The following is a 17,262-nucleotide window of genomic DNA, read 5'->3' on the forward strand; positions in this document are numbered from 1 at the left end:
TCAAATAAAGGGGCATTAGTGTGGTGTTCAGGCCTGGGTAAGTGTTGTTAAAACACAGTAAAGAGGACATTGCAGACTCGTGTTTCCTCCCCTGAGCAATACCATACCTCTGAGGTGAAGCTAAATGGGGAGGGACGCTAGCAAGTGCTCAGCAAATGCAACTGAAGGGACTGGTTGTGGGCTGAGTACTTTCTCAGGAGCAAAAAAAAAACAGCACCTTGGGAAACAGGAAGCTTTCATACAAGGAAACAGAAAAGGAACAACAAACAGCAATAAAATTTGCTTGCCAATGGTCAGTGATGCTGACCGTGCTTTGAAGGACATTTAGCCTCATTAGCCTTTGGAGCTAAAAGAAGTTTAACTAGAAGGGGTTTCACAGTTAAGATTTTTAAGAAGCCACTCGTTTCAGGTTCTCAGGAAAATAAAAGGTTCATGCCAATACTCCCTATGCACATTTCTGTTTTAAGAAATAAGGAACAGAAAAATATCATTTGATATTGCTATTAAAGACAATTTAACCAAGACAAACACATAAGCTCCCTTTTTCCTTTTCTGTACTGGTTGTCCACAGTTCAGCTACTTCTTGCCTATTTTGGTTAACTTAGTAAATTTTCCTTTAAATGTCAGGCACAAAAGGATATTAATATGTTTCTCTGTTACCATGAGCAAAGCTGAACAGAACTGAATGATTCAGGAGAGGCAGAGCGAGCTAGATTACAGGTTCTTGGCAACTTATCACTGGCACAATTTGAAGTAGTGCTGCTGTCTGCTGCATAACAAGAAGCTGCTTTGGAGCAACTGTCTCCAAAGAATGTCATGCATCTGAAAATTTTATTCATTAAAAGAAAAAGTTACACAGCTATCAGCGCTACACTCAGTAGTGGAGCAGTTGAGTTCCCCCTCCCATAAAAATCTACCGCCCTTAGTCTTTATGAAATTGCTTTAATTATCTGCCTACAGAGCTTTATATTTACAGCACGGTAAAACAAACCCTACCCCAAACTAGGTCCAGGTGCTATCTCACCTCTTTTGTGCAAAATGCCCACTTTGTTCTCCACTTGAATTATGCCTTAGATATTTAAAAAAGTTGGGTGAAGAGGCCGAGGGGTTAAGACGAGCTAGAGTAGGAGAACGTGCAAGTTGACCAGAAGAACTTTTAGATTCGCCGACAGATGCGTTCATACCGTACAGTGGGATTCCAACCAGAGGAATGGAGTTGAGGTAGCAGAAAGAACAAAACACAGTAAGAGAGAGGGAATGGGAAGGGGAGAGCTAAAAAATAAATAAAAGTGAAATTTCTTCTCTAATCTTTGAAAGTAACAAATACTTGTAACAAATACAAATCAGCCATTTCGTACATTTTTCACAGTTAATGTACTAACTGCAAGAGGCTGAACATTTTAACCCAATCAACAAAGTCTGAAACACACACTCCGAATCTTTAGCGAGGCATTTCAGTGAATGATAAATTCAAATTCCTAAAGTATGTTAATAACAACCCTGTTTCTTCTCCCTCATATTTCTTCCCCTTGGTTTCTACGATAAAGTCAGGCATACGATCAAGAGACTTCATGGATGAGAAGTGAAGTGTTAGATGTTTTGAAGATTTGGACCCATTCACACTTTGAAAACAACTTAACAATCAGGGTAAGCTATTCAAAAAATGCTCACAAAACATACATGACTTGTTCAAAGTACTGTTTTCTTCTGTGTCTTGTTTTGTATGTTTCCTATGAAAGGTACACAAGAGTAATTTCTTTTTTTGGGCTGAGTTGTGTGAAAGAGCAGACAGACTTAGGCCTTAGTAAAAATTACATAGTCAAATAGCAATAACCAAGCAAATTAAAAATATACTTAATTTTTAACTGCATTCCTATATTAAGATAGGAACTGACTGAACAAGCTACAACAAGCGTCAGGGCAACTTTCATGAAGGTAACAGACCAACAGCACAAGTTCTAAACTGCATTACAAACACATTCCAGTATTTAAGAATTAAAAAGGTTCAAGAAAGGGACAAAAAGGCAACCTGGGTTATGTTTCCTTTTAAATGCTATAATTCTTCTTTTCCCTGTCATCACCTATTTCAGGCATGTTCTTTTATTGCCCTGCCTCCTGCAGGGAAAAATAAGTTGGAACACATACAGATTTCCTACTGTCTAACTTGTGTAAACGAGCAGTTTTGGCAGTGAAATGGAAGTCTACAGACAGAAGTGTTTCCATAGTAATTGGAAAAAGCCAGATAGAGGGAGGAAAGAAAACTGCCATAACATTCAGAGACTTTGAAAATGCTGAGGCAGGATTACAAAGGAAGATAGCTTGAAGAATATTAGCATTAAGGCAGTCAGTAGCTTGCTTTTGCAAGTAAAATTTACATAGGCTCACTGAAACACTGCACAGGAGCCTTAGCTCTACTAACAATACTGTCAGTTTTGTGTGTTACTTTAAAACCACACATGAATTCACCAAACAGTAAGGTTTTCAGCATCAGAAATGCTATGTTATTTTTCTCTACAAATAGACTATGTAGATGGAGCATTTATTTACAATGCTTGCAGATCGAAGCAACAAAAATTACTGAATATTGCTTGCAAAAATATCATCTAATGCCTTAGGAGAGATCCTACTTAGCTTTGTGACAAAGTGTGGAACTACATGTCTCATGTTTCATCTCCCCTGAAGCTCATGGAAACTAACACTGTGGAACACGCAGGACAGAAGTGTTTCTAAACAGGATACCTACAAACCTCCGAAGAGTGACACCCTGCTGTGACATTTCTTATCCACTAAGAACACACACCAGGTATGCAATCACCATCCCCAAATATGCCTTCACCAAATGAAAGCACAGCCTGCTTTTAGTAAGTCTTACTTTCTCATGTGAGGAGTCTCTGTGCTCACTGAGTGATACCTCATAAGTTTCCTCTGGGAAACAGATGGCGATGTTTCAACAGGTACCAGAGACTCCTGGCTTTCTGACGGTAAATGACTCAGTGTGTTTGCTCGCCTTCGAAAGCTTTGCTGAGGTAATGTAACAGACTGCTCAATTGGGTAACTATCTGTGTCGCTGGAGAGATCACCCACTGATCCACTGGTCTTGACAGCATTCTCTGTAGGAAGTGTAGGAAGTCTGTCTCTCTCCTTTTCACACAACGGTGGTTCCTAGCAGAGCAAAATACAAGGTTACTGATACGTGGTTTTACCACTGGTTTGGGGGATTGCAGTTCCATGTCGTTAGTCACCCCCATAGAGATCTGCTTCAGACTTGCACATTTTTATCACAATATCTCAAAGAAAGAATCACTGATATTCAGTGGTTTTTGTTCTTAAGCACTTGGGTCATCAAATCACAGTCTCCATTCTACAGAGGAAAAAATAATTTTGAGAGTGATTGCATTTTACAGTATATTGAACACAACTCGGAAGGGAAAATTAACAGGTGGGTCAGGTTTGGGTAACAATGACAGCAATGAAAAAGGCAGCATTTCAGAGTACTGTTTATTTAGCACCCCATTTTACAACGTAAGATTCCTTTTTTCCATTTTAAGACTCACACAAAGGACTTTAATCCTATGACTAAATGCCTGTTTCAGCCCCAAATCATGTATTTTTCTTCACTTCCCACCTTTTGTGATTTTTGCAAAGTCAGCCATTCTTTCAGAATCGTAAACATGGAGAGAAGACTCTCCATTACCTGCACTCAGGAGTACACTGTAGGTGACCAGGCACTGGAGCAGAATTGGTAACTGCATCCAAGTCTGCAGAGTGCTAGGCTGCATCCAAGGAAGATGACTGGCTTTCTTCTGGGTTATTTGTTTATATTACTTTGTTCAGACTAAAAACTTTCTAACCATGCAAAGTGGGAAATTACTCCACTTCTTGGTTTAGTTTTATACTTCTTATGTATGCAGTCCTGCATTCATGGTATGTACTTGCAGGGCTGAAGCTAGCTAGATCAGGGTCAGCAATATGGTAATTATCAAATTTGTTTTGCTGTGTTTTGCTGGATTCAGATTATGTTCGGTAATATTTTATTTCACATCTATGGATTCACATGATAGGAAACAGATACAAAATATGTATTTGTATATAGTCCAACACATTCCTACTTCAAATGGAATCCCTCTTGCACCATTATTTTCTATAGGAGTAGGAACACAAGAAAACACAAGGAAAGGCCTAAAGGCAACTTGAAACTTCTGGAGAACAGGAATATAAACTTTTACTAAGTCCCAACTTATCAAAAAGAATAGAAGTCTTTGGTGAAACTCTATAGATGACAGCACCTTATACATGATCATCTGTTAGCATGTGACTGTTATTTCTTAATCTGAACCTGTTCCCAGAATGAATTGTGAAATTACTTTGTTCAAGTTGTTCTCAGATGATTCAAATACATTTAACATATTATACACATGAAAAGTGGTTTGGGTAACCAACTTAAAAATTCAAAAAAATGGAAAAATTGTTTCAAGCTGGGAAAGTGAAGGGGAAGACAGTGACTGACCAGATAGGCTACCTGCAGTGTGTACATCCCCATCACCCTCAGAGGGGTTTGGCACAGGAATAAAGAAATGCACCAATGGACCATCAAGTGGCAGCAGGACTCTTGGAAGAAAGCATACCTAAGCCCTACCCAGTGATACTGATTTTATCCTTCTGTGTGGATGTTCTGGGGTTTCTTTGTTTTCACACACGATCTGTTAGGTTATCCACTCCCCGAATATAATGAAAACAAAATGCAAGATGTTAGAACAAAACAGTTACGTGATCAGTTAGTGACTACACCTCACATCTGACTAGTTGTTTCAGGTAATACTAACAGGAGTTTCTCACTATATACAGACACTACAGGCTTTACTCACTTTATTTGTGCTGCTTAAGGTACTGGACACGGAGCTCTCTAGATCTACAGCACTAGAGCTGTCAAGTGGACCTCTGGCTTTACTGCCCTGTAGAGAAAAAGCACATCAACAATTAAAATTATAACATGAGGCATACCAAAAAGGGCTTGCATAGAATTGATAGAATCTGTAGCTTTCAAAGACAGCAACAAATTTAATTTTCCAAAATGCCTAGCAATAGCCTTAGTCCCTGTGAGAAACAAAGACTTTATTCAGGGCAGTCACTGACATTTTAAAGGATTCCTATGTAATTAGGGAATTCTCATGGGCAATTATGTGCTTTCCATGGTATGAATATAATCACATATTGCACGTATGCACTATAACCACTATTAAAATACCTTCTAACAGTAGTCTAACCAGGAAATTGTCATACTAGATACTTACTATCAAGATACAAAAAGTTGAAAGGGCTATTAAAAAAGGACTGAAAACTGTATCAATTTAATATACACCAAACATAATTTCTGGTATTATAACGTCAGTCAGAAGACAAGTATTTTTGTGCAATTTTTGACAATATTTTTGTATAATGTGTTGAACTCTAATGCTTTATGCAACTAACAGAAATATCAAGAAACCTATTGATGGATTTTTACTTGTTAACACAACTATGTAACTCATATCCTCCTAACCTTAGAGAGTAATACTACATTATGTTCTGAAGCAAAGGCATATGATCTCTTTGAACTGCTATTCTAACTATAATTTAATATGCTAGCATTATTCACAATAGTGAATATTGCTTCCTTGAAGCCGAGGCAAAGTGCTTTTGCTTTGCCTCAGATCTGAACAAAATCAAGAACTTTCATCAAAACACCCATGACGGTGAAAATGCAACCAATATACAACTGTACACAACTGTGCTTATATGACAATAGCTTATGTGTCTTTGGACAAATTGGCAAAATCAAGTACGATGCTAATAGCATGTTTCACCTCCCAAACACATGCACAACAGGATTCTGTGGGGATGAACTCTATGAACAGTGGTCAGGCAGTTATGAGGGGAGATATGCAACTACAAATCCTCAGCATATGCATAATTATACCAGTGAGAATAAGCCATTTACCATGGCCATTCTTTTGCCATCATTTGCTTCTAGGGAACAGGTTAGGTATGACAGCTGAAATAGGCTTTGAAAGCCTAGTTTGTCACTACAAACTGCATCTCTGAGGAAGTATTTTGCAGATAAACTAAACTAGATCTTCCCTCAACTTAACAGTTTGCCTAAAAGAAATGAGAGTGTCCTCATTTGTATTCCTTACTATTTGCTGTTTGGTTTTGTTGCATGTCAGCTCTCTGAAAGTTCTGATTCTTTCAATCATTTGTCAAGCAGAAGTCTTTCCAAATCTTACAGGTTTCCTCAGGCATCTCCCTGAACCCCTTCTACTTTGCACTCTGTTTTGAAATGAAGCGCAAAAACAAATAATATATGAATGAGACAACTCTCTGGGGGATTAAGTAGTACTTAAATCTGACATCTGATTTGTTTTCTTAGATGCTGCTGTATAATTAGGAGATAGTTTCAGCCATTTGTTCATGATAAACATTTTCCCAATGTGTTTTCTTGGGGATCACTGTCACATAGAAGTTAGTTGTTCCCATAACAGGTACTGACAGACATTGTTTGTGAAGAATTGATGTGATATTGCCCACATGCCTGCATATTCCTAGTGCTTTCTGAAGTTCTTTACATTGCTTGCCTTTAGGTAGTCTCTAACTGTTATGGTTTAAACCAGCAGGCAGCTAAGAACCACACAACCGTTTGCTCACTCTCCCCACAAGGGGGTTGGGAGACAGAATCAGTGAAAAAAAGTAAAACTTGTGTATTGAGATGAAGACAGTGTAACAGGACAGAAAAGGGAAAATAAAATAATAGGAATAACAACAACTATAAAAGAATACACAAAACAAGTGATGCGCAATGCAATTGCTCACCACCCATTGACCGATGCCCAGCCAGTCTCCAAGCAATGGCAGCCCTCCCAGCCAACTCCTCCCAGTTTTATTGTTCAGCATGATGCCATTTGGTATGGGACATCCCTTTGGCCAGTTTGGGTCAGCTGTCCTGGTTCTGTCCCCTCCCAGCTCCTGCTGCACGCCCAGTCTGCCCGCTGGCAAGACAGAGCGAGAAGCTGAAAAGTCCTTGGCTCTGTGTAAGCACTGCTCTGCAACAACTAAAACATCAGGGAGTTATCAACATTATTCTCATCCTAAATCCAAAACACAGCACCATACCAGCTTCCAGGAAGAAAATTAACTTTATCCCAGCCAAAACCTGGACACTAGCATTTAAAAGCTCAGTTGCCTCATTAATCATCAGTTCTTCTGTCATTAATAAATACAGTCTCATTTGGAGCGCTTAGTCAGTTCCCTAATCACTTCTTTCTACATAAAAAGAAGTGAACATTTGTGATTACTTTTATTTTCTAATTCCTAAAGAGAAATAAAACAATGGCAGCTTTTCATAAGTTCTCATGCTCAGCTTCATGTTCATTTTTAAAAATGAATATATACACTATTGTTTATCTAGTAATTAGTTCACTTCTTTCATGACTTAGTATTTTCTTTAGCAAAGCCCTTCTTTGTTTTGTTATCTTGTAACGTGAACACTCAAGTACTTTTTCACTCTGACTTTACCACTTAGCTGTAACCCAAAAGGATAGCAAATGCAGCATATCTACTGCTCAATAAATAAAACAATGAAACTACATTCAGAGACAGTAAACATGAAGATACTTACACGTGATAAAATACTTTCAAATGATTCTGTCAGAGATCTTTTTGCTTTGTTCTTTAACATATCTAATCTGAATCTTGAAGCACTGCTGGGCACCTCATTTGCAGCATTCTCAGCCGGGGATTGTGAAGTCTGTAAGTGTTCAAAAAGGTAAGTGTGAAATACAAAATAGCATGGAGCAGAATTTCAGTGAACAACCTAAAGAGCTCTGCAAAATTTATCAATACTTTCTCACGGCATCCTTGGTTTTTCATGTCTTTCTCTACTTACAGTTACATTGATGTTTACCAAACTATCCTAACCTAAGACCAGAAGATGTCTTCAGATTATATTTGTGGAGTGCAGTAACACGCTTCCAGAAGAACTGCCATTTCAATAGGGATTTATAGCTCTATCAACAAATGTTCTTTAATGCCACAATACAATTGTACAAGTTCTAAATGTTTATGTGTAACAGACTGAAGATTTCTAATAGATTTACTTTTCTTCAGGCAAGATATACTTAATAAGAACTCTGAAGAGTCTTCATCACATAAATATGGGGCTAAGTGCCACAAACACATATAATAGATAATCTAACTCTATATATTTCACCAGTAAACACACTTCCATTTTAAAGCTAACAGTCTATTGAGAGTTCTGCTTTTTAAATAAGCATTTCAGTCCATTTTTAATGCTTGTGAAGATTGGTGTAGCAAACACAAAAATGATGCTACAATGCAAATACTACCATCCAAACCTAACACCTGCAGTAGAAACCAGAGCACAGTTTTCAGTGTTATTTTTGGGGGGTTTCATCTTGAGGCTGTCAGGCACTGCAGCCCTCTCTACCTGGCCCTAATTTAAGAGATTTGAATGTTAATCTATGTAACTATCAGTACGTGGACAACTTAACATCTGTCAGACGCTAGCATCACCAAATAGTCCTGTATAGATGTAGTTTTATAGCAACCTATTTCCAGGACAACAAAATTACAGACTTCTGTATTTTCTTTTCATTTTCATTAATGTTAACCTCAAAGGGCAAATTGGATGCTGTCTGCTGCAATGTTCTTATGAAAGACACCAGGGTGTTACGGGTTAATGATTGCTGAGGCAAATAACATTGCCAGAGTACATGTTCAAAGGTATCTGGTGTTACACAGCTCTGGAGATAAATTATCAGAGTAAATATAAAATGTTATGTTAAGACAAATGATGGACTAGGGGCAAGACAACTGTTCTTACAGCCTTGGCACCTTTACAAGTGCCAGATGAACCAGTTTTGGTTCCAGGAGCTGAGCAAACTGCAGCAGGTCTTAAGAATTTTCAGATCACACCAAAGATACATTAAGATATTATCTTGCTTCATATATCCCTACTTCTAAGCCATTCATAACTGACAACTATTTGATAGCTGGCATTAGACCAAATAAAGGTATTTCAGATATGATGATAAAGAACCTCAGGCAATGTTTCTTCCTGTCAAGTGTTGTGCTTTCTTTTCTCCTCCTCTTTTTTTCCTAAAAACATATTTCTGGTGTGATGTGCAAACTAAGTAATCAGAACTAAACATGCACAGTTTTCTTCCTGCTTTCTCAAAAATGTCAATAATTAACTAGTAAGCCATAAAATAAAAACAGACTAGCAAAATAAAGTAGTAGTAAATGAAGACTTCCTTTTATTTCCCCAGTTTCTTCAGAGGCCTAATTACTGCCCATATATTCATTTACTAGTTTATATCACAAATCATCAATAGCTATCATCACAGTGGGATTACCAGGCAGCAGTGGTGGAAGTCAGCCAATATTTTGGAAAGGGTCAAATGATCAGAACTGGAAGTTTTCAGAGAACTGATCCTCTTTTGAAATACAGATCTCTTCAAAGTGTCTCACATCAGTCAGTCACAAGTGAAGGCATATAAAACCATAAATTCCTTCTAAAAAATATTAACTGTGCTGTAAAAATAAAGCCAATTAAACAACACTGACACAATCTGATGCAGAATAAATAGTTCAGCTCTTTGGAAACATGACAATCTCTGCTGCTGTTTCTGCAGCAATGCTCCTCAGCTACTCCTCCTTGAGGCCAATTCAAGTGGTGGTTTGCACACAAGAAATAGTTTTCAGCTATCAACTACATGTAATGGTTTTTATCAAGGATCAAGTCCAATGTGTTGTCAGGACATTGGCTCATACAGACAGGGGGATGGCAAATGCCACAGATTAGCTGAGAGCAGTTATATATAAATTCTGTATATATTCTCTGACATATGCTGAATTGTCATTGTGGTGACAGGAAAGAAAGAACCACATTAGTGGCCTGCCTAGACTGCATCTCTGTCTCCAAGAATGTATCAGCTATCTCAAAATACGTGACATACGCCTGTCTTGGCACATGACACTAGCCATAAGGAAAAGCAGAGTTCACTGCTGCCTACAGTTTGAAGTACCAAAATGCCAGTGATGGAAAGCTGCCTTGGAAAGACAAGTATGGAATGGAAGATTATTCCTGGCTCCCTCTTACACGGGCTAAAACTGAATGGTTACTTACCTGTTTTGCTTCCCAAACGTGAACGTGGTCCTTCTGTTTTTCTTCATACATGTTTCTCAAAATAGAGATAATCAACTCATTCTCTTTTTGATCATTTCTTGGTCTTAATTTCTTTAATTAAAAACACCACAAACACAGTCACTACACATTCATAAAATGACTAGCAAATACCTCACCCTTTTCATTTTGTCTGTTACTATGTAGTTAGCGTAAGAACAAGTTGAACTTAGATGCTACCGTATCAGTCCACCAGAGGACAGCAGCACCCCAAGCAAAGCACCAACACAGCCAGAGAAACACTTAAACTGGACTTCCTAAGTGAAACTTAGAAACTTTACATTAAAATGTAAACTTTACATGAAAACTAAAGGCCAACCTTACAGGTATTAAACTACCACATGCAAATAATGATTTCAAAGTATATTTTTGTCCACTTGATTTTGAGGAAAAAATAAAAAAGAGCTTGTAGAATACATTAAGTATGTCAATGGCGCCTGATGCTTCTCCTATAAAACTTTCTCATTAGAAACTTAACTTTTTGTGGAAAGTAACACAGATATTTTAAAAATTAGTGCACAAAAACGTATAAGCTAAATATATCCATCTCTGCTGCATTCTATTTAGATCTGACACACTGCATGAGAAAATAATTTTAAAATTTATTTATGATAGAATTTAATCCCATAAGACATGGTTTTAAGCCTTACTGAGGTAATGCAGAGGATATGGCATAAAGTAGCTAAGGCCAGGGGAGCACCTTAGATTAATTAAAATCCCCCTAGGCAGTTATCTAAAAATGCAAATCATGGTTACAACGTGTGGAGCTGTAAAAATGCAATAACTAAAATTTCTGTCACTCCAATGCAAAAAAAAAAATGAAAAGGATATGAAAGAGAGACATACTTTACCCTTGGTTTTACCAAGTTAATTGTTTGCAGACTCTTACCAGAAGCATTAACAGTTATGTTCATTTCCTGTAACTACTAGAAGCTCCAGACCATTAAAATGTGTATAGACTACTAAAAAGGCAACAGTGCCAGCTAGCTGCTATATACTAAAAAAATTACTTAGGTCATGGAATCACTCCCATAGAGCAACTTCCAAATTTGGTACTAGATGATTAATTGCCACAAGGAAACAAAGACGGAGACTGAAATGACTCAAGAGAGAAAGGAAACATTTTAAAAAAGTCTGAAGTTTCCTAATCTTTACTAATGTGCCAAACCCAATGACATTGCCTTCAATGGCCATCATATGTCTTAAATCCAACTATGTTTTCCTCCATGCTAACCTGCATTTCATTCAGAAGATCAAAAGTCAATTTTTTTTTTAGTTAGCTTGACAAGTATTAAGACCCAGGTTAACTTTCAGGCAGGACATTTTCCAATTTGGGAATGTTACACTCCTTTGTTTTGTTCAAAGTAATAACTGAACATTCTCAAAGTACAAGTTACTGCCTTCACCCACAAGAAGTCTGTATGCAGTCCTCCTCAGAGAGGAAGACTTCGCTTTTATGGAAAAAAATAATATTAGGGGAAGAAAAATTAGTAAAGTAAGCCCTTTTCAAGATCAAAATATATCAAAAAAATCATACAGAAATTAAAGCACAAGCTGATTAATAGCCTATGATATAAAGTTAATGCATAATTCACAAAAAAAAACATGCAGAGCTTCACAATAATGTTAGCAAAAAAAACATTAATTGAGTTAAAACCTCATACGAGACATAGAGCTTACCTTAACCTCTTCAAAAACAGAGGCTTGCTCCTGGCTATTTAGTGTTGTTAGATGCTTTTGTAGTTCTAGTTTAGTCTTAAAAGGGGGTAGCCCTAACATGAAGAACAAAAAAGAACAAATCATGGGGTCAAATTAGTCAGAATTAATCAACTGCATAAATATGCACAAAACGTAAGCTAAAGCTCATCAGTACCAGTTATGTGAGCTGACCCTTTGCCTTGATTTCATAACAGGGCATCCGAAAGAACCATAGGTTAATTTAAAGCTACTGCTGAATTCTCATCTTTAAAATGAGGGACATGAACTCTTTGCAACAAGGAGATTTACTGAGCACAGACCAGGATTATATTCTTAGCTGATCTAGAAGAGTCCATCATCACACAAAATAAAATAAATCCACAATCTACATTACAGCATTTTAGCAGACTATTTTCCTGGTTAATGCAGTAACTGCTTGGACTTTGTGGTACAAATATATTTTCTATTGATTTCCTCCCATTTGTATGCCTTGGCCTCTCCTTAAAATAGCAGAAATATTGCGTGTTAGCAAGAGGCAAAGGAGAACTTCACAGAAAAGATTTACTGACAATCTGAAGCTGACTGCCCTCTCATTCAGATTACTTTTTTCTGCTCTCATCCTGGATTAAGTTGCTTCTCTCTATTTTCTGTGGAAAAACAGCAAACCATCAGCAGTATTTTGTACTTAACTTTCTTGGCATCATCTGGCATTTCTCCTTCATCTGCTTTGATTAACCAGATGGTACGAGTAAAGACATTACGATTCTTTTCCCTTGAATAACTTTCCCAAAAAATATCACTAATTGAAGGGCAAAACAAAGTGAAAAATAGTTTTGAAAGTTCTCCAGGTTCATCAAGTTAAATTAACAAAACTTACCTAGTATTAAGTGATGTTTGGTGTAATTAAGCACAACAACATCTTGTCAGATCGCAACTTTAGCTTATTGGACTAAAACCTAACTCTGAGATTTGCTGAAACACATTTTTTTTTTTGTCTTGAGCTTGTTTTCTAGGCCACAACTACAGTTTTAACTACTCCATTTAAATGAGGGAGCACAGATCAACATAAACATGCATATTGAAATCTTGCTGGTTCATGTTTAGAGGCAGTGTAATACCATTGTCTAATTGGGATCAATAGGAGAGCAGGTCATTGCTATTGCTGCATATATTGTTAAGAAGTTCATTATCTACAGTTCTCTGTATCTAAATGGCTAACAGAGTCAGGCTAGCTGTAATTCAATTATATTTAAACAATTATTTTTCAAAAATAAACCGAAAGCTTAGATTTTGTTTGGAAATTGTTATTAGCTTATAGATAACTTTATATTGCAGTCCTCTTAATAGAAGAGACTGATATTCAACCCTACTTCCCACATCCCAAGTTCTATTTAAGCATTCTTTTCCTTACAGGTTCACAGGTAATACTGTCCATTGATAAAGTTGTTAAAAAAAGATATTTGACCAGAAAATTATTTGAACCTCACCTTCTATCTTTTCACAGAGTTTATGCAAGCTTTGCATAGGACATCCTTCGCAGAGCTGGGGCTGGGCCTTGGAAGTTTGTTGTACAGCAGCTACAGTGAAAGCCTGTTTCAATGTCATCATGATTTCATCAACCTGAAAAGAACACAGTGCTAAAGAACAGAATTTCACTTCTCCACAGAGCTTCTGTTTTCCTTAACACAAAAACAGTCATTCAGAATGACACTGTCATGTCTGGGAAGGTGCTTATGTTAAAAAAGAAGAGCTGTTGCTGTGCTCTTTCTGTGCACAAAAGCATACACAAGACAAAACTTATCACGAAGTCCTATCTCTTCCAGGCCAACCGTTTTTATTTTTGTGGTCTAGTAAAAGATATTACTTCTATCTAGAAACCTTTTTTATGTTATGATAAAAAGAAAAACAAACAAACAAAACAAAAATCTACTGCAGTTGTGAGGCACTGACTTGACCCACAGCACAGTAGTGCAGTCCTCGCGTAGAAAACATTCAGCAAAATACAGAGAACTGAACAGAAGGTTACAGTAGGCCTTTCTTTTACTTACCAATGCTTCATCTGTACACTGAAACACGTAGCAAACAAAGTGGAAGCCGCCATTTTCTGAAGATTCTCTGCAGATGAATCCAAAGTGATCCACGTGTCTGATTCCCTAGCATAAAAGATAGCAGTAATGAAGCAGTCTCATTTACATTAAATGTTTTTTTTCCTATAAAAAAAGCATGAAAGGCCCAACAGCACAACAGGCATCACATAGCTATGTTACAGCTACCTTAAAATCATCTGGCCATTAAAAAAAGGATTCTCTTATTGCATTTACTATTTCATTAATATTTTAAGTTTCACTTTAGCCAGAGTTCAATTTGTTTTGTTTTTAAAGAAGAAGTATTATAGATCCATTGGAAAACACAAAGATGAAGAAAGACATATTGAGTGGTATTTTACTCAATATTGGAAACAGCAGGGAAACCAAGGTAACTCTTTTTCTTGCCTTTTGCTTAAGTGGTCACACAATTGTTTTAGATTTGTAAGAGTAAATCAAAGCATCTGTGAAAACTGTTTTTTCTTTTTTCAAAGAAAGCCTTTTTTCAAGAAAAGCCTGTCTGTTTAAACATGAAAATGGTTATAATATATTAAAGATCACTTGTGGAAGCGTTTATTGCTCCTAAAAGGCATGCAAAAGTCAGGCACGATCTACTTGCAACAGTAGATAAGCATTACCTCCTAGCAAAACGCTGAATTTATTGAATTGCTGGAATATTTTCTTTTATGAATTAGGAGAATTAGGTCAGACCTGTACATGTCTCCTCAGTGCACAATTTGTGGTAAAAACTTACGGTGTTGAGTGATGCGCACAGTGGGAGAACCTACCTATACAAATCAGTTACACTCAGCACCTTTTTGCTACCTTGTAGCTGTCATGGCACAACCATATTAAAGTGAGGCAATAAATTGTTCAAATGTCACTGAAATTTCTGATTTATTATTAAATCAAAGTCACGATTTTTCATAATCTGAAGATGGCTGCAGGACTTCTCATCCCCCAACTCCCATTTCCCTATTAATACAGCAGGAATCTGAATATTCTCTTTGTCATTTCATCACAAAGAAAAAATAATAATAACAAAAAGGCATATAATAATATAATAATAAAAAATAAGAACAACATAAAAGAGCATATAATGGTGTTTAAGCATAAAAAGCACTTCTATAGAACAGAATGGGTGGGTGGCCTAAAAAAGAATATGTAATAGCATCAAATATCCTGAAGCAACCCAAACAATGTTGCTCTAACAATAAATTGTTTGAAATACTAACAGAAGCCTTCAAAGCGCGCCAGCTGAATAAAGGAAAATAGTTCAACACATATGGAGATACCCAGTTTCTCAAAGCGTGGCATCTACACATAGACAACAAAGGCTTAATTACACAGACAACCACCAGGCACTGGTGTACCATGAGAACAAGCAGATCAAAAGGACGTTGAAGTGATGTGAAGTCCTCAGCTTCTCCACCTCTAGCTCCGTTGGATGCCCAGGCTAAAGCATTTTGGGAGGCAGTTATGTGATAATGCACCAACAGGCTGATACAACCCACAGACTGTTTTCCTCCATCGCTCACATCAGAGACATGCTCAGAATGCATCTGTGCCCCTTCATGGACTCCCCTGTCCATGTTTCTCCTGAAAACCCAGCTGCTACAGTGGAGGAAGCCCACCTGGGATCACAGCCCTCAGATCTCAGAACTGCAAGGCACCAGGAGCGATCACACACACTTAGCTGTTCGTGTAGCTAATGCTGACACTGCCCCAGGATGACGTACTTTTTCCAACCATTTCCAATATCTGACAGACTGGGAATTTTGGAAGTTAAGTACTGATTCCGATTTCCCCTATAATTTATTTCCACTGCCTCCAAGAAAAGATTAAGTGAAGTACAATCAAGATAAATTTGCAAGATGGTTCTGGCGAGTCTTCTGCAGTTTGCATACTTGGGGTAAAAGCCCTTGGGCCTGAACCCCTACCCCACTATTTTGCCAGGTGACAAGATCTGCCCAGCAACACATCCTTCAGGCACGAGGGGAGACTGGATCAATCTGCTTCCTACTGCCCTGAGGAGCCTGCAGGGCAGGGCACAAAGTCTACTCAACTACCTCCTGCCTAAGGGGATGGGATAAAGATTTTTCTGTGATCAAGGAGCTCTCTTCAAAGCTCTTGATCTGACATCATGCAAACTGGTGATGTGTACTCTGACATTTTCAGAATAAACACCTGCATGTTTAATGATGAAAGCAATCCTCATTGGGTAAAAAAAATAAAAATCAATCTCAAAACAAAAAGGTAGAAGAGAATAATAGCAAATCATAATCCCTACATTTAAAAATTGCTAATTAAACCTATTGCAAACTGTCTAGTTCTGCCCCAATATCATTTAGACCAGAGCCTGTGACGCACTGAACAGAATTGCACTGTACAAGTAAGCAAGTGCAAAACGGTGCTAGAAAGAGTGGCAAGATTTACATCTCAGTACACCAGGTCTTACTCCCTCCTGAACTGGTTTAATTGAAGGTGAACTTTTAGTTAAGCTAGTGGAAACACCCATTCCTCAATAAATGTACACTTATTTATGTAATTGCAGTTTGTGTTAATTTCTCAGGGCTTTAAACTAAGAGAATCCGCAAGAGGTTTTAAAGGAATTAAATGTTCCCTAAGGAATCTATCCTCGTTTAGTGAATTAAACTCTAGGAAATGTCTTTATGAACAGCTGCAATGACGGTTGTGTTTAACACACGTGCAATTCACAGTCTTGAAAAACATACATCTTTTAGAAGTGTTTTTCAGATAACTTTTGCACATTGTTTATTCCCTTCCATGAGCACTCCCTGAAAAATACCCCGATCCAGCTCACATTTGCACAACTGTGAATCACGCCTGCTGCAGTTTCAAACCAGAAATGATGAGGTTATTTCTTCTGGCTCATATTATTCATTCACCGGTCAAGGAAGTGAGCCTTTATCTCAGAAGTTACAATGCAAAGCAGGAGGGAAGAATGACAGTTTTACAGAATTACTGATTAACCAGCAGCTTGTTAGTCAATAGCAATTACTGCAACCATTTGGGTGAGAATCCGTTCGAAAAGCTGGGAGAAAGAAGGACACGAACATTCACAAGTGAAGAACATACACATGTATATACATATATTTTTTTCTTAAGAAAAAGTACACTCCCAATCTTACCTGAGAACAAAAGGATATTTCCTTAAAGCTTTTTTCAATTGCTACTTTTTTAGTGTCAGGACTGATAAGGTAAACTTCAGACTGGCCAATC

The 17,262-nt window shown here is 37.5% G+C and overlaps 1 protein-coding gene across 5 annotated transcripts in view; it reads right to left on the bottom strand.

Moving 5' to 3' along the window:
* TBC1D1 (TBC1 domain family member 1) overlaps positions 1 to 17,262 on the bottom strand; it is a 102,186-nt gene that overhangs the window by 38,535 nt on the left and 46,389 nt on the right. For 3 of the 5 annotated variants that reach the window (XM_032186103.1, XM_032186106.1, XM_032186107.1), the window contains exons 3-11: positions 17,172 to 17,261; positions 13,984 to 14,088; positions 13,423 to 13,555; positions 11,918 to 12,009; positions 10,181 to 10,291; positions 7,652 to 7,780; positions 4,866 to 4,952; positions 2,873 to 3,162; positions 1,025 to 1,153 (exon numbers count right to left, since the gene is read on the bottom strand). In XM_032186103.1, coding sequence (XP_032041994.1) covers positions 1,025 to 1,153; positions 2,873 to 3,162; positions 4,866 to 4,952; positions 7,652 to 7,780; positions 10,181 to 10,291; positions 11,918 to 12,009; positions 13,423 to 13,555; positions 13,984 to 14,088; positions 17,172 to 17,261 — 1,166 coding nt within the window. The remainder of the gene's footprint in view (positions 1 to 1,024; positions 1,154 to 2,872; positions 3,163 to 4,865; positions 4,953 to 7,651; positions 7,781 to 10,180; positions 10,292 to 11,917; positions 12,010 to 13,422; positions 13,556 to 13,983; positions 14,089 to 17,171; position 17,262) is intronic. The other 2 variants (XM_032186104.1, XM_032186105.1) reach the window with 2 other exon arrangements.

Source organism: Aythya fuligula, chromosome 4 (assembly GCF_009819795.1).
Source record: "Aythya fuligula isolate bAytFul2 chromosome 4, bAytFul2.pri, whole genome shotgun sequence".
Taxonomy (NCBI): domain Eukaryota; kingdom Metazoa; phylum Chordata; class Aves; order Anseriformes; family Anatidae; genus Aythya; species Aythya fuligula.